Consider the following 23,347-nt stretch of genomic DNA (forward strand, 5'->3'; position numbering starts at 1 on the left):
GATACATCAACATGACAAAGCATGAGATGGAATGCATGGACAAAACATGGGGCAACAGAGAACGATAACATCGACATCACCGAGATGAGTATGTTCCACATACGCAATTATGTACTTAAGTTCCAGTGGATAAAGGCGGCACATCGACGGCTTGAAGCAGTCTACAATAGCAAGAAAACTATCCACAATTCTACAGTAACATGCATGTATGAATACATTAAGATGTGTATTAGATACATAGGGTGGAGGGCCCTTGCCTCAAAGTACTGTAGTAAGAAATTTCTTGTACCCACTCCAATGGTCCCAGGTAACATAGATAAAATAAGCACTTGTGATGTGTAGAACAGCTTATATAGGAACCTTTTCCGCCCAGTCCAAATAACAATGCAGTGCCTTTGACGCTACCTAACGATCCCACTATTTGTCCCTTTTGAGAAGCATTGCAACTAACAGGAAAAGGCCGAAACGGTTTGTCTCTAGTTGAGGCATAGGCAAACATTAACCCCAATTAAAATGACAACATTCACAAATGGGGCGTATAAGACCGATGCCGGTGCAAGACACATCATCGTCGAAGATGCCGGTACCTGCAAGTTGCCACAAGCGTTTGAGATGTATATCTACACTCATATAAAAGAGAAAAGGCCTGAGAACCTGCGAATACCTAACATTTACATGTAAGCAAAGGCAATCATCTCCACCACATCCAAATTCCCAAATATACGTGCAAGCAATTGTTGAATAAAAGAATATAGAGAAGCTTCCTGATTCGGTCTCCTTTGTATTGCTGAACTCCCACTTAATAAGTGCACCTGCAGGCAGCAAGTAATTGTGACTTCAGATAGTAAACTGTAACTCCAAATCATTCATTACAGGACAGTACAATATACAATATCTTACCATGGGGTTCATTGATGCTACAACCAGTAAGGTTTTTAAAATATGCATATCATGATTTTGCAATAAACTGCTACCATAGTAACCTAGCAAAGTTTTAAGAACTAATTACTCCGTCAGTAAGAAAAAGGTTGCAGTACATGGACCCTATTTCTTTGATACACATGCCTAAACTAATCATAGCATAGAATTCTGAGGCAAAATCACAAATATTGGTTTGTAAAGGCCATAATAGATATAGAAAGAACAAACACCTCTGTTAGGTATAATCCACCGGAAAGAGGACAATGAAACACCCTAAATAGATACAAGAATTAATAACTGACAAGCAAAAATAGCACACCAGGGAGCAATATTCTGTACTGTATGTATATTAATCCCAGTAATCCAATACATGAACAATTATATGACAGTTATACCACAAAGATGTAGTGCTCACCAAAAATGGATATTTATTTAACCACTGGGAGTTAACCACAGTGTGCCTTCACCACTGCTTCTCATGTCTAGCATATCACTGTTCAACTTCCATTGAGCACCACATGGAACACGCTTCATCATGTAGAGGGTGACTGACAGCAACATAATTCACTCCCTTGTCTATTGGACGTGGTCCTCATGCATTTGAATAGTTCGTCAAATAGAACTTGATCAAACAATAACCTAATGGATGCCAAAAGAATTGTTATAGTAGTTGGCAATCATCATGCAGATGAACTAGAAATTGCTGAAGTGCATGGATGAACCTGAAATGTTGAATTAAGTTGCAGGTTAACTGTCATTTATATGGACTATACACTTATTTCCTGTCCAGACTTGCTAATGATCATTCTGTTGGTGGCTGTTTCTCTACCACACAAAATGTTCCAGCATACAAACCTGAAATAGTTATCGTGCAACTTGAATTCTTTCATTTGAAGAGCAGCATCCAGGTTCTTCTTGTCCTTTCATTAGCACAAGCCTGGAACTTACGCCCATGCCGCTTGACAATTTAATTGTCAGCTTATGTAATTGTCCTGCAAAAGAGAAAAAAAACCATACACACTTATTGGAATTGGTTACAGATTTTATGGACATGATATGCTCTCAAAAATACAGAAATTCTCATTCATAATCATGACTGATCATGCATTTTCGACAAAAATTCCTAGAAGAAAGATGCATTACCAACACTTAAATAAAATGGATAAGCAGTTATCCTAAGTAATCCATGAAGCATTTACTAATTAGATATCAGATACCTTGAAAGAGGATCCCATATGCATCATAACCAACATGTGTCTAATTAGATATCAGATACCTTGAAAGAGGATCCCATATGCATCAAAGAATTTCATTACCTTAAATAGAAGGTTAATGAAGGACGAAAATCAATTAAGCATTCAAAAATTTCAGGCACGATTCCAATAACTTTTGATGCTTAATGGCACTCACTCCGTCGAGAGTTCTCATGGATTAATGTGTTTCCTTCAATCTCAAAAGCCATGTCAAATAGTCCATGCCTGAAACACATTTCAACCAAATGCATCTTTGTTTCCTGATCCGGACTTTTTCCTCTTTTCAGCATCATATTAAAAAATCTATGAGCCTCAAACAAATTACTTTCAGAGAGAAATCAGATCAACTTATAAAAATTACTAGGCCGTGGCACATAACCATTAGAAAGCATCTCCTCAAGCAGCTTGATGGCAAGGTCAGTGGAAGAACTAAGAAACAGAGATTCAGCTAGTGTATCATATGCAGTATTGCTTGGGCAAAAGCCTCTTTTCTGCATCATTTTAACAAGCGACAGAGCCTCATCAACTCTTCCAGCCTTGCAAAAACCCTTAATTAATGTGTCATAGGAGATTTTATCAGGAACATGTGTATCTCCATTCATGTGGTTGAATAACTGAACAGCACGGTCAATCTCACCTACTCTGATGTGGGCATTCATTAAAATTGTAAAGGTCACCTGGTTGGGAATGATGCCAACTTTCTGCATTAGTGTAACCAAATCATAAGCATCTTGAATCATGTTAGCTCGACATAATCCATTGAGCATTCCATTATAAACATGAAGATCTGGCATCATCCCATTGTCCGCTAGATCTTGCATTATATTTAACGCAAGCTCAATCGTTTGTGCAGTTGATCTGCAATAATCCCTGTGTTCTATCTTTTCTAGGCACACAGTTTTCTGTGGCAGCAACCTGAAAAGTATGCATCTTGCGTCTTCCAGTTTCCAAGACAATGGAGGAGGCATTCTATTTCGACGCAAGACATTTCTGCAAAGCCCACTAACTAATGATCCATAGGTAATCAGATCAGGTTCAATCTGGTTTCTCATCATCAAGTCGACTAGATCCAGGGCTAAGGATACGTCCCCTTTCTTGAAGAACTGACTAAATAGCATTGTATAGAGAACTGTATCTGGAAGAAACCCATCCATCAACATCTTATCCAGATAATGGCAGGCTTTTCTAAACATGTTTCTTTTTATTAGTCCGTTTATAAGTGCACTATAGGCATGGGAGCTAGGCTGCAAACCCTGATCTATCATCTCATCAAAAAGGCGACAAGCATCAAAAGGCCTGCCAATTTTAGAGTAACCATTTAGAAGAGTAGTATAGGCAGCTTCATCAGGCATGACCCCTCCTCCTATCATTCTGTCAAACACTAGCTCAGCTGCCCTTGGCCTTCCCATTCTGCACAGACAACTGATTATCGAGTCATAGATAACGACATTAGGCTCAACACCTTGATCAATCATCTGATCAAATGATTCAAAAGCTGAGTCTATGTCCCCAAGTTTTCCATATGCATGTATCACAATGGAATAAGTAGCCTCATTCCCTACCACTCCCCTGCTGTGCATTAGGTTCAGGAGTAGTCGAACGTCGTCCATCTGGTTCTCTTTGCATAGGCATTTTAGTAGAAAATTGTATGTTGAAATTGAAGGTTCACAGCCAGAACTAACCATTTGGTCCATCAAACAATAAGCAACACCAAGTTTTCCTTCTGCACACATGGTGCTTATCATTATATTAAGAACCACATCAATAGGAAGCACATTACACTTCATGATCTCGTCAAGTAGAACTGCTATTTCTTTTAGAGACTTTTCATCTGAACTACAAATGGAAAGTACTGAGGAATATAAATTATCAGCAGTACTGTTTGCCTTAGCTATAGCCTGCAGAGTCTTCCAAAGAAATTTAAATCCATAACCTTTCGGAAAATTCTGAATCAGCAAAACAAACATCATAGGATCTGGGATGAGACCACTTTCCAACATCTTATCAAACAACTGCTCAGCTTCTACCAATCTGTTTTCCTTGCAAAGCGCTGTTGTCACAACTCTGAAGCATTGGACATCAGGAACTAAACCATGTCTAAAGGTCATATCAAGCAGCTTCAAAGCACAATCCAGCTTGTGGTTCCTGCAGTACCAACAGATCATCATACTGTGAGTCACCACATTAGGTTGCAATCCGGTCTCAATCATTTCATTGTACAGCTCCAATGCTGAATCAACACAACCAAGTTTCAGGAAGCAATGTATCAGGGAATTGTAGGCATAGGAATCTGGCTTCAAGAAAGTATTTTCCTTCATTGCCTTGAAAATATCCAGAGCCGGTTCCAACCTTCCCTCCTTACAATATCCACAAATTAAGGACTTGTACACATGGGCAGCAGGGTGCAAGCCTGTGCCGATCATTGTATCAAACAGGTAACGTGCCTGACCCAAGTAACCCTTTGAACACAAATTAGGGATTAATAGATTATAACACAATAAATAAGGGTAAACGCCGGCGCCTGCCATTAGCAAGAAGAGGTCCACAGCTTCCAAGAACTTTGCTTCCGTAAAGAGCGCGCGCAGCAATGCGTTATACGTCCTCTGCGATGGCAAAGTTTGAAGTTTTATCATCTGGTCCAGATGGAATTTGGCCTCTACCAACTTCCCCATCTTGCAAAGACATTCTATGATGGCATCCAGCACAGAGGGATCATCGGAGAGTGCACCGCTGGTGGCGTGCGCGAAGAGAGCTTCGGCCTTTAGAAACTGTTCGGAGTAAACGAGGGAGCGTATGAGGCGTCCATGGTCAGGGGAGAGGCCGAGGAACGCCACGAGGTCGACCGCCGCGGTGGCGTCGGAGAGGGGCAACCTCGTCACGATGCGGTCGAGGACGGAACACGCGGCGGAGAGCAAGCCGCGGCGGACGAGGCGGAGGAGGAGGGAGAGGCAGAGGGACCCGTGGGCAGCGGGGATGTCCTCGTAGGGAGGCGGCGTGTCGGAGTCGGAGATGGGAAGGGACGAGGAGACGGAGGCGGCGGCCGAATAGGAGAAGCGAGAATATATGAGCTTTCTTCTGACGGAGCAGAGGATGCGAGTCTTCGACGCGAACATCTGGTGGCGGCCGCCGCAGGGAGAGAAAGGGGGCACAAAGGGGGACGAGCATCGCGGGAGAGAGAGAGAGGAGCCGGCAGCGAGCAAGAAGAGTCCGCCGCCACTTCACCTGTTCTACGCGTCCAACCAAATTGGGTTAGGATACTGCCCTCAACGAACTCGCTTCAGATCCACGGTTCATGCTTAAGTATACCGTAAACGGACGGTCGAGATGTTACAATTGAGGGGAGAGGGTTCAAATCGATTCAGACCCAACATGGAATCAGTGGATCTGAATCGAGTCTAAGTTAAGAATCTAAGCCGACTTGGTTCCTCCAACTTGACTCGAGAAAACCCCAACCGGTTATATGCCAAGCCGGGCCGTCCTCCCCCATCCCAAACCCAAACCAGGAGTACTTTGGTCGAACACCTTCGCTTCAACGCAAGATGCTGCGCGAGTCCACGGGCAAGTCTCTCCTCCTTCTCCCTCGTCTTCTTCCGCTCCTCACTCGAAGAAACCGAAGGAACCATCATGAAATCCTAAACTTCATGGCTCTTTCTCTCTCAAATCACGTTGGTCGCAAGAAGAAGAAGAAGGGTTCTAGGCCACCTGATCGTGGGTTTATTTCCTATCACCTATCAGCTCAGCTATAGAGGGTTATCTTTTACCAGTGTGAAGGTGATTCTTGTTCTTGCTATGTTCTACACCAGTACATTTACAGAGGATTCATTCATCGAAAGACAATGTGATGCGCATGATATGCGTTTGTCACCTTATACCGATTATAGGCGTATCGATGATCATTACATCATGTAGATTATTGTAATACCTTGGAGAACTTCTCTGAGATGATCAATTACCATATATGGGCAAAGCTTTCAACTTTTCTGAGATAGTCAATGACCATATCTGAGCAAAGCTTTCTCTTAGTATGTTGGAGGTCAATACTTGTTCTCACTATGTTCGACACCAGTACATTTGAAAAGGTCCTTTTGTTAGAATTCATTCATCTGAAGACATTGTGATGCACTAGAAATATGGTTTTGATCTTATATACATTATAGGCATAACGATGATCATTGCATCATGTAGATTCTAGTAGCTTGGAAAACTTTTTCTGAGATAGTCAATGACCATTTCTGAGCAAAACTTTCTGTGTGTGTGTGTGTGTGTGCATGCATTTGAACTCATTTATCAAAGAGCATACTATTTATTACTGCTGGATCTCTCATCATCATGGTATAATCCTACAATCATGACTTGGAGAAAGAGTCTTATATGATTCTGACTCATTTTTTGAGACATCATATTATAAATGCTCAAGTTTACTCTATCACAGTTCATCCCAACACCCATCTCATGATAGGAAAAATTAATATATGATGTTAATGCATATTAACATCTGAGGTAGAGAAACAAAACTAGACAACATATGTTGCATGCATATTAATGAACCGATACACCAGATGGAAATGTCATGATTGGTAGATATTTTTGGTTGTCATTGGACCAATAAACTCGTTCAAGAATAGATTGCATTACAAGTCTCTCTGTCAATTGATATTCAAGAAAGATACTCCCAGTTACAGATATTTTTTTTCTTTCTGCAGTCACCACTCTAATATGACTGCAGTCACCACTGATACTAACTGCATCTGTGGGAGAGTGAGCCTTAACAAGATGGTGAAGTTGCTCTTTTGCAGCATAGGTGATTGAGTTCGAACCCCAGAAACAACCTTTAGATTTACGGAGGGAAGACTAAGCTCCTCAAACTCCACCTTGGCGGCAGCCTCATGCACTGAGTTGTCCTACATTTATATTTTCCTGAGTGTCAAAGAATATTCCACTAATCTGATGATATTTTGACTGAGGAGATTGCTCTCACTATGGGGATCAGCCAATGATTTGTTTGCGAACATTAGCTGCCGGGATTTGGGTTAACAAAATGCTGTTTCTCTTTCTCCAGAGATGCTGAGACACAGCAGGCTTTACTTGGTATTTGCATACAAGTACCTCACATGGTATATTTATATAAGAACTCTATTTTCTATACTTAAGAAAGAATCATGAAATTGCTAACTTGACGCTCCTTGCTAGGATATTCAAGATTCTCGATGATGTTTATTATTGGGCCAACAAACCCAGCTCGACAAACAAAATTTAAGATCGTCTGGTAAGTAATTGGACGCAGTCCAATTTTCAGTTCTTGGTTTCATTTAACTTTATGCCTTTCATAGAATTGGTGTTTCAGATTTGGCTGTACATAGTGTTGTGTTGTTAAGAGTCGAAGACCATGATCAATTGAACCCATACCACAAGGAGCAAGCACTTGAAGGATAGAAAATCCGTAACCTTTTCCATTTGAGTGGAAGCTCCAAATTCCATTTCCTAAATTCTCAGTGTTCCAACTTGTTCCTCGTATTCCATTTAAATGGAGCATTTTCTATGTTGTTCTCAAGAAAATATTGTTGTTGTGCAGATCCCAGAAATATCTAGAAGAAGACACTGAAGACAGCTACCCTAGACTGCTTTTAAGATGAGGCCATGGTGTAGCTGTTGCTAGAATTATCGGCATGGTCCTAAGAATTTGTTGTGCCATGAAGAAAACAGAGCAGTGATACGGGTCCCCAGGGCCATACCAGTGGTGTAAAGTTCATCGTCTCGTGCCCCATCTCACATGTTGATTCATTTGCTGCAGCATTGGAGTTGTTGGGGTGTTCTTGAGGACCCAAAACATGACAGAGCCATTTAGTCTTGTCATATCTATTACATTTCTGATGGGGCATACAAAAACTTGGACATAGCTCAACCACAGATGCCAGTGTCTCCCATCTCCTCAACATCTCACGGAAGAGCTTCTGACCTAATTTGTCGGCACAACGAAAGCAGAGCGGGAAGTAATTGCTTTCAACTTAAAGAGAAAAGTTCTCTGTTAACTCTCCCGAATTCATGAACATGATTGTAAAGTTGCTTCTTTGCAGTCTGATGACCGACGAATACCAAACCTCGTATATTAACCTTCCTTGTATCATTATTCATGTATTGATCACTAAAAATATATGCCAGGTTCTAATCCTGTTGAAGAAACTAAAATGCCAGTGTTTGATGCTTATCCACATTTTGGGTATTGTGTATAAAATGCATTAATATTAGTGTCTTGCACTCCCTGATCTCAAACATCCACCCTAACACATGCAGTATATGAAATTATATGAACATCTAATCCTTGCTATTGTCTCCATTTGCCGTGCGACTGCTATGTGAGCTGGCCATGACTGTGAGAGCTTAGCAACCAATTCATCATGGATTCTTGGAATGCAATATTCCCTCCCCTACCTGTCAGCGTAGCTGATCAAAACATCACAACCCAATTGTACACAGCTGATGCCCTGACATATGTGGCTACAAAGATTTTGCATTTGATATATTATCATACAAGCATTGGATTTAGTGCATCATAATTTAATTTGACGTACAATTCAACAACAAAATTAGTGAGTTCAACGTCTGTAAATGTTCTGACGGTGTTGACTCTTTGGACGTCGCAGGAGTTGGCTCCGCGTCATCTCCGAGTCAAAGCCCCGACGATGGTGGTAGCGGCGTCACCGCCACGTCGAGCCCCACCGAAAACACAAATCATCGGCGGTTGGCGCGTGGGCCCGGCGGGCCCCCTCCCGTCGTCGTCGTGACTCCGTCCGCGACAAGCCGCCATCGTGGATCCGAGGCGGATTCGCTGCCATTTCCTGTCGCTGAGAGCTGAGAGATGCAAATTGTCGCAGGCAACGCAAAGCACAGATAAGAAAGAAAATGACCTGCACGCAACGTTGCTCTCTCATCCAGAACGGAGAAAAGATGTTGCAGACACAGGCAACGGAAAAGCGCCACCGCTACGGGATCTAGGAAATATATGAGCAGGGAATGCGCGCGAATGCTTAGACTTCGAGCGTGGTGAATGGCGGAGCGTCCGAATCCAGCAAACTCTTGCGAACCATAATCGAAGCCTCACAGGCAAAGAATTCGATGGCATGCGCCGACAGATCAATCAAAGACCACCACGATCATTAAATATTGATGAGTAGAAGTCTTAGGCAGGACTTCCACATTGGCGCCCTCCATGAAAGTTCTACTGCAGCGGAACAACAAATGCTTTGGACCCAGCTTTTGAGACATTAGCATCATTGACCAATCGAAGCCGCAGAAAAGGTCAGTAACTTTTGGCGATCGGCCCCAGAGAGCACTCTTTCTTTTGGTGGCGGTTTGTATTGTTTGGTAGTTTAATGTCCCTGTCCTCTCCTCCATGGAACAGTGATGAAGAAGACAGAGCAGCTTTTGACCGCGGAGCATCCGACCGCTACCAGTTCGACGGCGAGCCCCGGCGGGATCTCTCTTCCCACGTGACCGGTTGGGTCACACGGGTGGGCGAAACGGTCAAAGAAGGGACGCGCGCATAAGAAAGGTACACCCGGCTAGCCCCAAGAAACTTACCCATCAAGTTGATTGGCTGGACAACCCGAACTAGGTGAGCTTGCGTGGGACCGGTATCTTTGTGGGTTCGTAAATAATTGAAGGGGAGGGCAGCTAAGGCGAAAGCGAGCGCGGGGCCCAGCTCCAGCCCGACGACACGTGGCCACGTCGAGACGCGTACGGCGTGCGTCCACGCGGCCGTCAGCGTACGCGGGCGGTCGCGAGAGTCGCGGAGGCCTCGCAGCGGACATCGACCGGCAAAAACACCCACTTCCGTACCCAGATCTCAGAACCACCAAAACCATGGCAGGGATCAGCCGTCTTTGCCCACGCAGGAGTCACGGATCTCCGCTCGCTTTCTGGGATGGGGCCCATCACCGAGTTAGCGAACATGGCGAACCAACGTGAGCAAGAAAGCTGAACCGTGAATCAAGGTTGACAGTGTGGCAACAGGAAGCATTGATGTCAAAGTGGGTCTCTTTTCAGCTACGTTCACCGGGAAGTGCGTGATTTTGTTACCAATACGGGAAGAGCGTTAAACATCATAGATTTCTCGCTACTATTTAATGTCATCCTTTCATATATAATTAATTAGGATATCGTAATAAATAATAACATTAATAACAATATTTTTCGCAACCGTAAGTTACCTCGAAGAGCACGCTTCTCTCTCCCTCTTTGTCGCAACGAGGAACGTTATAAATATGGCGCCTCCCCCGAACGCTGATCTCTTCTCTTCTTCTTCTCTCCCCGATCTCTGTAATATTCCCTTATCTCCGATTGTTTATTGTTCGTTGCGATTCCCTAGCGATTGATCTTCTCGCCTCCTCCTCGATTCGTTTTTAGGGTGTCGATTTGGCTATAGCTCGTCAGATCTCATCGGCGAGGCGGCTCGATCGCGTTTGACTTGACATCCCTTGCTGTAATCAGGTGAGCTTTTCCTTTTTTGTTGCATCGATCCAGAAGCAATGTCTTCTCGGCAACTTTGGTTACTTTCTCGGTGACGGGTTTGTTTGTTCATACGATCGTTCGATTTATGCCGTGGGAGAAAACGAATATAATTGTAGCTTTTCTTTGCTCCTTTTTTTGATTGGACGGTGATGTTTTGGCTATTTTTTTGTTCATCGTTTTGATTATTTCTTTGATGGAGGTTGTTTTAAAGGCTAATCGCTCCTTTTTTCGGGGTTTAAGTCCGATTTCTTTTGCGTAGTTTGGTTTTCTTGGATTCGTTTTGCTGCAGTTGGTGATGTGTTGGAGACTTCATTAGGCAGCCAAGACCACTGTTTCGGTGATGGCGTGCCTTCTATCGCGTTTCTCCGCCTTGGTTTCCGAGGCAGCAGCCCGTTGTTTCCGAGTTTGCCCTTTGCCCGGATGATGAGCCCCATCTTCGGTGCTTCTTTGTTACGTAATAAATCGATATAATAACTAACAGTAATTGACAACGATAGAATTAATTGCCACCGGAATCAGCACGGTGAATCTGATTTTGATTGCCAGTTCCCCAACCGCCAAATCTGCTCTTTGTTTTGATCCAATTGACGGTGGACGTTTTTATAAATATTTTCCCTTGGAGATTATCTTTTCTTAAAAGCTGATGGGAATAGACTTTCTCTTAAATGTGACTCTTTGTGTCGTATGATCATGGGTGTTTGTGAGGGAGAAAAGTTTAAGACCAAATTATAAAATTATGAAAAATGATGTTTCCATTTCACGTTATCCAACATCATCGTCGTGGTTTTTTTTAATGACCTTTTTATATACTTGACTCGTTTTCTAGCTTGTTATTCATCTTGTCAGCATTTGGCGAGGCTCTTAAATATTGCTATATTATGTCTTTGTTTGTGTGATGCGTCCAATCTGGTTGAATGAATTAATTTATAAGCAGATTCTTAGAAGATTACAAGATTAAATTAATTGCATCCGTGACATGGTGCTTAGCGTTAAATACTACTTAAACAGGGTTGGTACCAATTTCCAATTGAGCATCAATGTGCGCATATTCCATAAATTTTCATAATTATAGCTCCATATATGTTGATTGGGTAGATATTGTGCATGTATAAATCCAGGAAAATGAACATGTGTCAGACATTTTTAGTACTATTGTAATGCCAGTATTCTATTAGTCCTTTTTACTATCGATTCTTTCCCACAAGAATTTCATTTGGTGATCTTTTAAATCAACAATTTGGTGTTTTTTCCAATTTGTACAGCATAGGTTCTGCTGGTTAAAGTGATAAAGAATTGGTTCTTCTTTATGACAACATACAAATTCAAATGATCAAATTGCTTTATAGTTGTTGCAATGATCAGGTATACACTGCGTTTATCTTCATTTTCTTCATTCTCCAAAAACTAAATATTTTTTCTGTTTAATCTGACAAATCTTTCTCAGTTTTCAAGTAGCGTCTGCTTGATGGACTGTATGCACAATTCAACTGACAAGAAGACATTGAAGAGGTGGTTTTTCATTGATAAGAGGGTCGGATAAATATACAAAAAAAGGAAAAACAGAGGCTGATTAATTCTGTGAGAGCTGGCTGTCAGATATCATACTATTGAACATAACTTTGTTGGTGGTCTTGAATCCATGGATATGAACCACAGTTCCCCTGTTCTCACTGATCCTGTACCTTTGAGCAAGTCAAGATTGGGCTTGCCATCTAACTTAACACCATATTCCCCGGTAGCAGCACCGTACTCGTCTTCTGGTTTGTATTTACAGATTCCCAGAAGAAAAGCTGGTAAACTTGATGATGTCCGAGCCACTGGTTGGCTGGACGCGATGAAATCTTCATCACCTCCTCGCAAAAAGTTAATGAACAAAGATTTCACCTCTGAATCTCAACCAGACGAAACTGATGCTGCGTACCGCACCTGGATGGTGAGTTTATGCTGCTGTTGTTTATTAAAACTGCTACCCTATGTAATTTTTATAGTGTCATAAAAAAAACATTTTGAATAACCTCATATTTGTTTGCACTCTTTCTGCAGATGAGCTATCCATCCGCTTTAACCAAGTTTCACCTCATCACAACTTATGCTAAATGCAAGAATATTGTATTGTTTTTGGACTATGATGGAACTCTTTCACCTATTGTCGACAACCCTGACCATGCATTTATGTCTGTTGCGGTGAGTTGATTTCCTACTTGCACAAACTTGTTTACTACACTAGCCAAATAATGGTTAGTGTAGTAAACAATATTTAATCTCTCGTCTGCTGTTTAGGGTTTTATTTTTCTTCATTGTGATCATTTAATTTGTTTCAGATGCGAAGCGCTGTAAAAAAAGTTGCCAAGTACTTCCCAACTGCAATTATTAGTGGGAGGTCCCGTGACAAGGTAATGCTTTTTATTTGGGTGGTAATTATATATAAATGAATACACTTTAACGTGTTATTTAATGATATTAAGAAAACACTTGTTCGTTCTAGGTCTACGAATTTGTGAGGCTATCAGAACTGCATTATGCTGGCAGTCATGGGATGGACATAATGGGCCCAATCAGAGAATCTGAGTCTGTTGATGACCATCCAGGCTGCATCAGAACAACTGATGAGCAGGTTGAACTAACACGACATGCAGTTTGTATTTGTGATCCTGTTAAATATCTTGTTTAACCATGGTTATGGTTCGAACAAATGATGATGTTATATTCATAATTCAGCATCTAAGAAAGAAAATTCTACATTATTGTTGGCTTGCTATCTAGCTGCTGATTCATTCTTGGTAACAGGGTAAAGAGGTCCACCTATTCCAGCCTGCTAGCGAGTTTCTGCCAATGATCAATGAGGTAGGACTGGCTGCCATCTTCAACAACTACTAGTTCCTGTCATCCATATTATTCCTGAAAGATTGTTTTGAATGATAGGTGTACGACTCTCTCGATGAGATCACCAAAGATATTATAGGTGTCAAAGTCGAGAGTAACAAGTTCTGCGTCTCTGTGCATTACCGCAACGTTGACGAGAAGGTAAAAGAAGTAAAAGCTTTATTTTAGTTACCCAACCTAAAAGAAGAATTTGCACCTGATGATTTTTATGTATATTTCAGATGTGGGAAGAAGTTGGAAAGCGTGTTTTTGGCTTTCTAAAGGGTTTCCCACGTTTGCGAGTCACCCATGGGCGGAAGGTGAACACAAACTTTAGGCCAGAAAAAGTTGGAAGATTTCTATGAACTCTTGTAAGATTGATTCTTCTTCTTTCTTCAGGTTTTAGAGGTCCGTCCTGTGATTGACTGGAATAAAGGTAAAGCTGTCGAGTTTCTTCTCGAATCACTCGGGCTTAGCCATCGTGATGATGTACTTGCGATATACGTTGGAGATGATCGTACCGATGAGGATGCATTCAAGGTATACTAGAAGGAAACTTGTTACTCGAAATTACGCTAGTTTTGTTATATTTTCTTTCTTATAATTCGAAACTTGGCAGGTCTTGAGGGAGAGTAACCGTGGATTTGGTATACTGGTATCCACCCTCCCTAAAGAAACTAATGCCTTCTACTCTCTCAGAGACCCGTCTGAGGTGACTTAATGTCTGTTCGTTCCCCATTTACTTCCATTGTACGTGTGGTACGTGAATATAATACTCGCTATTCTTCTCTTGCAGGTACTAGAATTTCTCAAGTCCCTCGTGAGATGGAACAAGTCCCAAGCATTATTACAAACCAAAGATCATATAACTAAATCATAAGCCATCATATATATATATATATATAATGGTCATCTTTTTATTCTGCATTTGTTAATTGTTGTCAAAGTTCAATGGCCATGTTCCCCCGTTTCTACTTGTTAATTCAGTATATGTTCTGGTCATCCAATGTTGTATGCAGGAGTAACTTTTGGCAAGTCATTTGTTGGAACTCTTTAAGATTTGAGTCTATTAGGAGCTAATGGCTAATTGAAGTACCAACAACAAAACGACAGTTTCTTTGAACACGAGCAAAGAACAACACCAGAGTGACCCTCAATGATTGCATAAAGGAAATTACGTAACGAACAATAAAGGAGAAAATATTATATATCCATATGAAAGTTTACATCAACGAAGCATTCCACATTCCACAAGAAATGATAAGGAGATTACGACGATATGATGGGTGGAAATAATGATGGGAGCTTACGTTTAGAGCTTATAGATGATAAGGAAGCAGGGGAGGACTGCCCTGGGATCAAATACCAGGAGCTCCCCGTTCCCCAGGCTCACCGAATCGGCCTCCCGCTCGGGGTCTGACTCTCCTCTGACTCGGCCCGCGATGACCCGACACACCAGCATCCCCCTCCGCCCGGCCCCGCCGCCCCCGCTCGCGTGCGCCCCGCCGCTGCCCGCGAAGGTCCGCACCCCCTCCACCTTCCTCCCCGCCGACCACACCGCGCTGCGCGCCACCCCCGCGTCGTAGACCACGCCGCCTGCGCGGCCGCTGTGGAACCGCATCATCTCGTTCCCGTCGGCGGCGCAGCGCGCGTCGTCGGCCCGGGCGCGAACCGACGCCCGGTGCTCCTCGAACCGCGCCACCGTCCGGGCCGGGTTGTGGACCCGGAACAGCATCTCGATCTCGCTCGGGAACGCCGCCGCCGAGCCGTCGACTCCGCCTGCCCCGGAGGAGCACCAGCTCGAGCTGAAGATGATCTCCACGACCCGCCGCGACGAGTGGCCTGCCGGCAGCTCCGTTAGCGTGGGGATGGGCTCCGCGCGGGCGGGCCCCACTAGCTCGGACGCAGACACCGACGGCGGCGACGCCCACGGACGGGGTGTTCTTGGTTTGTGCTTGGATTTGGGCCTCGTGTTGTGCCGGGGCTTCTTCGGAATCGAGGAGGAGCAGGAAGGGTAGTTAGGGGCCAGCAAGATGACGTCTTTAACGGTGTGAGATGCGCTACTGCAGGAAACGGAGGAGAGCAGCGGCTTCTTAGCAGAAGAAGAAGACGAAGATGACCGCGTCGGCGAGTAGACGACATCTTCCACGGCGTTAGACTTGCAGTGCAGTGACTTCACCCACCCCGTCGCCATTTAACAGCGACGGTGACGGCTATGTCGGCCCAATACAATGTCGACGGTGACGGATGTGACGGCCAAAAACAGAATAGAAGTAACGAACCAGAACACAAAAGAGAAGGAGAGAGCCGATGAAGAAGAAGGTTAGAGGAGGAGGAGGTGGTGGCGGTGAGTGGTCGGTCCTCTTGGTAATGTAAGCTAGGGCGGTGGGTTTTCGTTTATGGGTTTGCTTTAGGTGGAGCTCAATTTATTTTCCACCACATTTATGGTCGGTTGGGTAAAGTGTAGTTGGGATAAGCATTGGGAACAAGTGGCCGATTACTGTTAATGTTACTTTTTTTGTTTTACTTTCTTTTCTCATATGATTATGTTTTTTTATATAATTTTAATATATATATATATATATATCTTTTCAAAGAATAAATCATAAAGATAGATTTTTATCAATATATTTAAAATAATCTATAAAAAAATCTTTATCAGTTAAACTAGATTCTTTATATATATATGGTTGATGTTCCTGTTGTTTGAACTTTGGTCAGCATTGCAATGATCTCACTCACACCTTTGATTGATGTTGGACCAGCAAGGGTTGATGATTTCAGTATTCCACCAAAACCAGAGAGGAGGAATAAATGAGATCTGACCGAGTGGTGCTGCCTGCCATGTCCAGTCCATGATAAATATCTCAGACCAATCTATAGTTTAATTATAGTTAATCTTTGACATTCAAGATCCAACAAAGAGAATGCCTTCTCATACATAGCCCTAGTGTTTCTGTGGAGAGAGAGAGATGAAAGGCAAAACTTCAATGCTCAGCAGCATTCTTGGTGGATTAACCGAGAGGAATGATGGCGAAGAGGGATTTTGGAGTCACCCACTGAGTCGGCAACAAAAGCAGCATCACCATCACCATCATCATCATGTGCAATTTGCAGTAGCGCAAGAAGGCCTGTTGTTGATGGAAGTAAAGGTGACCCAGAAACCAAGCTCTTATCCTGTCCCTACCTCACTTGGAATCATTATTACCGCCACTTCCGCTGATGGGATCTGCAGTCAAAGAGTCGTTCGATGTGTTGCTCGGGTGAAATCCCAAGTATAGTTCTTCTTGAGGAGACATTGCTCTACACAGAAGCAGAGGATAGAATGGAAGAGGTACTACGAAAGGAAGGGGGCTCTTTTCTTCGTCATCTCTGTTCGTTCAGCAGCACATCATCGACCCAGGAAAGAACGCAGCTTTGAGATCAAATTGGAATGATGAGAAGAGGGAAGAGGTCTCGGAAATCTCGAGGTGATGGAGCTGCTGGATCAAGTGAAGCCTGGAACGAGTGTGGGGTTTGAGGAGGGGGGGCAGATGAGGCCACCACCGACAGACAGCCTTTCTTCTCTCACGCCTGCTTCGTGAGACGACTCGGAGAGCGAGAGAGCTTTTGGGCCGGGCGTGCCCCTCGGACAACTCGGTGCCTGCCGGACTCGCTCTCTTCCTCGGTTGGGCTCAGTGGCACTCGGTCGAACACCTGTTGCGCAACCCATATAAAAAAGGTATCTGGTCATCATTATAGCTAATTATAATCTTATACAATGTTAATCGTGTCATCGATACAAACCTTTTGGGATGGATATTTTAGAATGTCAAATATGATTTCATGAACTGTTAGTCGTGTCAAATATGATTTTGGAGTCACTCTTAATTAGGTTTTGATTCTTCAGACTCTCTAATTAATATGAGATTAATTGCAACTCTACCAATTGTACACAAATAATTAAATGATAAATACTGGAAAAATAGAAAAAAAAAAAAAAGGAAAGAGAAGAATAGATGATTATACATAATGACAATATAGGATTTAGGAGATAGCGAGAATTCATTTTTATACATTATAGGACGACGATCTTATAAACAAATGTTATATACTAATGAGGGAGAAGATAGAAAAATATAATCCTTGCATAGAAATAAATGCCAACAAACATGCCTTGGTTGTTTGTTTTGTGATGGTGATGATGTTGTTTAAGAGACAATAAACAATAGTGAATGGTTCCATACAAAGTTGTGAAACGACAAGGAGAGGACATGTAACATGTGAAGGGCATCAAATTGATCTTAGCTTTTCCTTATTAGTTAGTGAGTTATCATTTTATTTTAGGAGTGATCCAACCAGAATGCATGGCTGTAATACTTCATTATATTTTTGTTGCCATGCATTCATTGTGACTTTACAATGCCATTAGTATCAACCATTGAAATTGGGTAAGGGAAAAAGGGTTTCAGGTGAATTGCTTACTGATGGAGTGTCTCACCATCTTTGATCACCTTCTGTTCTATAGAAATTGCAACATAGACACAGAGCTTACATTCACATTATTTTAGCAAGAGAGAGAGAGAGAGAGAGAGAGGGAGAGAGAGAGAGAGAGGAATATTACTTGATGATGGGGACACTCTTCTATGACTTTATTCTCCTAGAAAGCTTAAAAAAAGGGCTTCATTTCAGCCTCTTGTTGGGGTATCTAGCTTTTGATGATTTCACTTTGTGAGGAGTAAAGTGATGCCAATCTGAACTTGATAGCAGCATCCTACTACATCAGTAGACATTATGTTCTGTCATGAACTTGAGGGGAAGTTGAAGACTGTAGCTGAAGAATCCTTGGAAGTGGAACATCTCAAACAGATCATTCTCATTTACAAAACTGACAAATATCAAAAGTAATTAGGTAGGTCATGTGTAATATCTCAAGAAATGGAGAAAAATCCGGCACCGTTCTAAAGCAATTCTATGATGCTTTTATTTATGCTAAAACTAAGTGCAGTGAATTCCATCTTCAAAGTTCCCTTCAATCCAATAATCCACAGAGCAATAATGTCTTCGAGGCCCATGGTTCTCTCCTCGGCATGATCAAGAGCTCACATAAGCTAGATCCAGTCCATGGATTAGTCACTCGTGTTTTTATTAGCGGCGATCCACTGAAATTTTGGAGACAATATCTTAAAAAAAAATTATCTACATTGAAAGTTCTACAGATCTTAAATTTTAAAAAAATAAAATTATGTTTTCGTTGCGAATCTTAATGCAACTTTTTCAGATGATTTTTTTTTCCCATTATGGTGAGATTTTAGAGTGATAATTAGCAGACATAGTGGTATTTATGTGATTGTAACAAAAAGCAAAAAACAAAATGGTTAGAGTTCTACTAATTGTTCATGACCATCTGTTCTTTGTTATTAATATACATAACCATGTTTCTGTCCCAAGATAAATTACTAGAATAAAAGAAATGAGAATCAAACCTGACCATGTTTTTTCTCTATTAGCTAGTTCCTTTGATTGTCAATAATTCTTCATTCCCTACTCAATGCTACTGTTCTTACATGATTTCTGCTACTGCCATCACTGCTTGTTCAAGTCCTCTTAGCTTCATCCCTGAAGCATTCTCCAAAAGACAAAAAAAAAACTGAGGTAGCCATGGATACTGTCCTATTTGAATCTTTGTCTGATCTCCAACTTTTTGCTCCTTTGATATTTATCTAGCTAGCAATCAACTAATGTATGTTATGAAGTTTATTGATGTGGCAGATATAAACGAAGGATTTCAGGTGACAAAATTTCAAGGCACCAATTTATTCTGGTTTCCGAAGACAAAATAATTGGTTTGATCTTAGAACATCCCTTCAGTTCATCTTTCCATGCCATTTCTACGAATAAGCCTATTTCTGAAAGCACAAATCCAAGCAGAATTTATTTGGAGGGATATGTTGACAAATCCACGATCAAGATTCTGAAGTTCTATGTGTGTAATTTAGATACTGTAAGGGAGAGATGTTCATTGCCGATTCACTACATGGTGTTGTTGTTTCAGTAAAACTTATGAATCAAGAAAACAAACAAACGGTTGCTTCTGGAATGACTGCAGACAAACAAAATCATTCATCAAGAGATTATACTTTCATAGAGGCTCCTTATCATGTGATAAAACCAAGCAGGGATTTGTTCGACCTGATTCAAATGCTCAAGACATTCAAATGCTAAGAACAAAGCTCAAGACATACCTTGATCATATATGATGATGCAAATTTGAAGTGAATCAGAGTCCTCATCCTCCTCCTCAACCGTAACACCAGCAGAAAGAGGGGGGCGAAAGACTCCGCTTCCACGACCATCCCCGTCATTATCGTTCATGCTCAAGCCGAGGCGAAGAAGCGTAGGCCACAGACACCAACAACAGAGATTCAGAGATTATTAGAATGGCATTCTAAGAGAAAAATAAATAAACCAGGATGTCATTATTCTACTAACCATGGCCTGACATGGGTAATGTGCCTTCCTATCATGACCACTTAATCCTCAATATTTAACATCTTAGATGTGGAAATCTCTGGCTATTGTATGGAGCAGCAGTCAGTCTGTCCAGTATGCTGGAATATGATTATGGTAGGTATTGAATAAAGTTAAGGCCATCATTTAACATCTAAAGATTACATTTAATACAATAAAAAGTGTCCAGTTTCGAATCAGCACACAGTGCAAGAGAAGTTGATGTTCTGTGCCACTCTAATACGAATCATCTGAGGACAAATTTTGGGGATGGGTGAGACAGATCTGTGTCTGTGCAAGTCAGAGATAATCTTTAGAGAACAGCCATCCTTCTTCAATTGCATGTTAGAGATAAACATCTCATATTCACATCAAGGGTGAGACCATGTTCTGGCACTGCAAGACTTCTCTGACTCTTCTCATCTCTCATGTGTGCCGAGTGGGTTCCCCAATGCCTGGTTTGGATTTGGAAACATGAATGAAATCCACAAATGCCTTGCAACAACGGGAGTCTCTGCAATGTGCTTTAGACCTGCTGCTGTACTTGGCAACTGGTTGCACCACTTGAAACCACACTCCTCATCACTAGGTGGCAGTGAAGAAGGTCTGCCAACAACAGGTTACACCATCCAAAACCAATCCCCACAATTAGGTGGCAGTGAAGGTTTCAGGTCCCTGCACATCTAGCCAAATCCATTTAATAGGCAAGATAAAAGAAGCACCAATCACATGATTTCTTCTTCTTCGATGCATCGACAGAACAGTAGGGGACCGAGGACCACAAGCATCAGACTGGGAGTCTCCAAGGAGAGACAAAGATTGATTACATTGGATTTTGCTGGTTTCATATTCTTAAGACGGATCTCCAACTCATGCTAATCCGCGGTGGAGAGACGACAACCAAAAGGGGATTCAGATGAGCTCCCACTAGTTAACTTTCTCCAAGAGTTCAAATTTGTCCATGTCTTGTAGCTATCTCTCTGGCCACATGTTTCTTCCCAGTCCCATTAGGGAAGACTATACATTGTCAACTGGAACTCTTGTGGATCGATCATGCATGATGGTTCCTCTGTAACCAAACAAATGCACATACCAACAACCACATGTTCCTCACGCTCGCAGAGATCTCTGATCCAGAAGTCACAAGGGATGCAAATTTGCTAAGCCAACAACACATCAAATGGGTCCTAATCTACTTTTGCAAATTTAAGGTTTTGTCTCCTCTGTTAGCACAACATCAACAATAATTGGTACCACTGCTACTGCTAGCTACCATCACTCCCAGGATGGATGATCATCATCGACCAATGTCTTTGAGCCGCCCGAGAACTGTTTTGATGTCTGGCCTCATGGTAGGCGACGGAGAGCAACAAGCCACTGCCAGGTGAAAGAGCATCACCAGACCTTCTTCATTACTAGAATTCTGATTTATACTCTCCTTTAGGAGCTCCGAGGTGAACACATCAGAGACTTTATGCTCGAGAACCAAAATTCTCAAGGACGAGGGCAGATGAAGATCCTTCGATTGCAAGAAATCGTTATTGATGGGATCCTTTTGAGTGAGCATTTCGAGCAAGACGACCCCCAAGCTGTAGACGTCGGTCTCCCTGCTGGCATCTTTCATCTTCATCAGCTCAGGGGCTTTGTAGCCCTGAGCTGCTGAGGCTTCAAGCATTTCCTGGGTTTCAGCTGGATTCAGTATGATGTGCAAACCGAAATCCGAGAGGCGAGGCTGGAAATCAGCATCGAGTAAAATGTTGTTCGATTTGAGGTTGCCATGGATTATGGTCTTCTCATGCCCATTGTGCAGGTGATCCAGCCCCCCGGCGATGCCACAAGATAATTTGTAGATGATATCCCATCTGTGCGATTCAGCAACACCAGCTGCCAATGATAGAAGAGATTTCTGCATGAGCAATTCTACATTCCAATTTGAAAGCAGGTAGCAAAAAGGAAGCATGCTCTGATCCAAATTATCAACAATCGAAAAGAAGATCATTAACTCGAATATTAAGCTCAAATGCCACAAAGTTGCAAGGTTGAACCTTAAGAAGATCAAATCGCTGAAACGGTAGATGGAAAAACTCACCTCTCAGGAGCTGTGCTAGAGTCCCTGCGGCATAGAAAGGATGCACAAAGAGCTTCTCCCCCTTCGGCCCCACATACATGGCCCTCATCGGCACCAGATTCGGGTGCCGGACCGATCCCAACGTCCGGACTGCCGGCAGCACCTCCTCGGTCCGGCCAACGCAATCTGGCCGGACGAACCGGAGCAACACCACCGAGTTGCTCTTCTGAATGCTAGCCCGATAAAGCGTCCCGTACCCCGACTTGGCGACCACCTCCCCCGGCGCGTCCAAGATGTCGTGGGCCGTCAAACTCTCCCCTCCGGCGAACTTGATAAGCTCCTCCGCCTGCAATTCCTCCTCTCCCCCATATCGAACACCACCGCCGTCCTCCAAGGAGCCGCCTTTGCTCCTCCTCGACGAAAATCTCCTCCGATAACAGTAATACCACGCGTACAGGAGGAGGAGGGAAAGGAACGAGAAGGTTAAGCCCAAAAGGATCCCGACTCCCTGGTTTTTCCCCATGTCCCCTCTCCGACGCTTTGATCTACCTGCGAGGACTAAAAAAAGCTTCCATTTTCTGTCAGAAAAAAAAAGAAGAAAAAGCGCTTTTTTTCCTCGATGGAGTGGGGATTAGATTAGGAATTACAGAGATTCGAAGCTTCGGATCTGAGAGGAGCGACGAAGCGAGCAACAAGATTCGGTGCCTTCCGCTCGGATTGAAGTCCGACGAAGGAAGAAGAACCCTGGCGATACCTCTGGTCGGGTTTTCTCGGAGTGTGTGGAGAGCAAAAGGAGATGCTTTTGGTGGTTCGAGTAAGGGAAAAGGGGAGGGAAAAGAGTCGGGGGTATATGAAGGGCGTGGAGTAAACGTGGAACGTTTTGGTTTGATGTCTTAGCTGTTCGGTGCCTTACGCCGTGTTTTGTTGTCGATAAGGAGGCGACACGCGTTGCCGATCGGCTGTTTGGTCCGTCCCAGCCATCACGCGTTTATTTTGTATGTAAACGACATCATACGACATCACAATAAGAAGTCCTAATGTTCCCATTTTTGTGTGCTCTATCGAAGCAACTCACAATAAGAAGTTCTTATTTTTTGGTATTTTTTATCACAGTAAATAAAAAAATGGTAATTATTTTTATTATAATACATTTAGAAGATTTTTATTTTCTATCATTATTGCGTCGATTTCATATCTATAAATTATATATGAAAGTGAACCTATTATTTTAATAAAATCTTTTTTT

At 42.6% G+C, this 23,347-nt stretch overlaps 4 protein-coding genes and 1 long non-coding RNA gene across 11 annotated transcripts; 2 read left to right on the top strand and 3 right to left on the bottom strand.

Annotated features, from left to right (window-relative positions):
- Positions 1–149: 149 nt before the first annotated feature.
- On the bottom strand, positions 150–5,411 carry LOC103986167 (pentatricopeptide repeat-containing protein At5g62370). 4 transcript variants are annotated; one of them, XM_018828769.2, is made up of 5 exons: positions 2,332–5,411; positions 1,777–1,913; positions 1,337–1,560; positions 665–812; positions 150–587 (listed from the first exon to the last, which is right to left on the bottom strand). In XM_018828769.2, the coding sequence occupies exon 1, from the start codon at positions 5,285–5,287 to the stop codon at positions 2,513–2,515; it is 2,775 nt and encodes a 924-aa protein (XP_018684314.2). In that variant the 5' UTR covers positions 5,288–5,411; the 3' UTR covers positions 150–587; positions 665–812; positions 1,337–1,560; positions 1,777–1,913; positions 2,332–2,512. The 4 variants fall into 4 exon arrangements, with proteins under 4 accessions (XP_018684314.2, XP_064960622.1, XP_009402400.2 ...); XM_065104550.1 differs by having other exon boundaries at positions 676–812; positions 2,238–5,411; XM_009404125.3 differs by having other exon boundaries at positions 2,238–5,411.
- A 188-nt stretch (positions 5,412–5,599) lies between these two features.
- On the top strand, positions 5,600–8,328 carry LOC108953344 (uncharacterized). Of its 2 annotated transcripts, XR_001978992.2 has the most exons (4): positions 5,600–5,945; positions 6,878–7,288; positions 7,365–7,440; positions 7,747–8,328. It is a non-coding gene; the product is annotated as an uncharacterized LOC108953344 (long non-coding RNA). The 2 variants fall into 2 exon arrangements; XR_010486084.1 differs by having other exon boundaries at positions 7,365–8,328.
- Positions 8,329–10,437: 2,109 nt separating this feature from the next.
- Positions 10,438–14,601, top strand: LOC103986087 (probable trehalose-phosphate phosphatase G). Of its 2 annotated transcripts, XM_065104552.1 has the most exons (13): positions 10,438–10,490; positions 10,578–10,661; positions 11,945–12,044; positions 12,127–12,615; positions 12,726–12,866; positions 13,004–13,075; positions 13,168–13,296; positions 13,470–13,526; positions 13,605–13,706; positions 13,787–13,864; positions 13,944–14,084; positions 14,164–14,256; positions 14,341–14,601. In XM_065104552.1, exons 4-13 carry the CDS (start codon positions 12,322–12,324, stop codon positions 14,422–14,424), a joined length of 1,191 nt encoding a protein of 396 aa, XP_064960624.1. In that variant the 5' UTR covers positions 10,438–10,490; positions 10,578–10,661; positions 11,945–12,044; positions 12,127–12,321; the 3' UTR covers positions 14,425–14,601. The 2 variants fall into 2 exon arrangements, with proteins under 2 accessions (XP_064960624.1, XP_018684323.2); XM_018828778.2 differs by having other exon boundaries at positions 10,467–10,661; positions 11,950–12,044.
- Positions 14,602–14,723: 122 nt separating this feature from the next.
- On the bottom strand, positions 14,724–16,024 carry LOC103985994 (uncharacterized). The gene has a single exon (XM_009403889.3). The coding sequence runs from the start codon at positions 15,736–15,738 to the stop codon at positions 14,857–14,859; it is 882 nt and encodes a 293-aa protein (XP_009402164.2). The 5' UTR covers positions 15,739–16,024; the 3' UTR covers positions 14,724–14,856.
- A 398-nt stretch (positions 16,025–16,422) lies between these two features.
- LOC103985837 (putative kinase-like protein TMKL1) lies at positions 16,423–22,911 on the bottom strand. Of its 2 annotated transcripts, XR_010486085.1 has the most exons (4): positions 22,749–22,911; positions 22,123–22,659; positions 19,769–21,917; positions 16,423–17,240 (listed from the first exon to the last, which is right to left on the bottom strand). XR_010486085.1 is itself a non-coding variant. In XM_009403789.3 (3 exons), the coding sequence occupies exons 2-3, from the start codon at positions 22,622–22,624 to the stop codon at positions 21,331–21,333; spliced, it is 1,089 nt and encodes a 362-aa protein (XP_009402064.2). In that variant the 5' UTR covers positions 22,625–22,650; positions 22,749–22,911; the 3' UTR covers positions 20,158–21,330. The 2 variants fall into 2 exon arrangements, 1 of the variants encoding a protein (XP_009402064.2); XM_009403789.3 differs by lacking the exon at positions 16,423–17,240 and having other exon boundaries at positions 20,158–21,917; positions 22,123–22,650.
- Positions 22,912–23,347: the final 436 nt, after the last annotated feature.

The sequence above is a fragment of the Musa acuminata genome, chromosome BXJ2-4 (assembly GCF_036884655.1).
Source record: "Musa acuminata AAA Group cultivar baxijiao chromosome BXJ2-4, Cavendish_Baxijiao_AAA, whole genome shotgun sequence".
Taxonomy (NCBI): domain Eukaryota; kingdom Viridiplantae; phylum Streptophyta; class Magnoliopsida; order Zingiberales; family Musaceae; genus Musa; species Musa acuminata.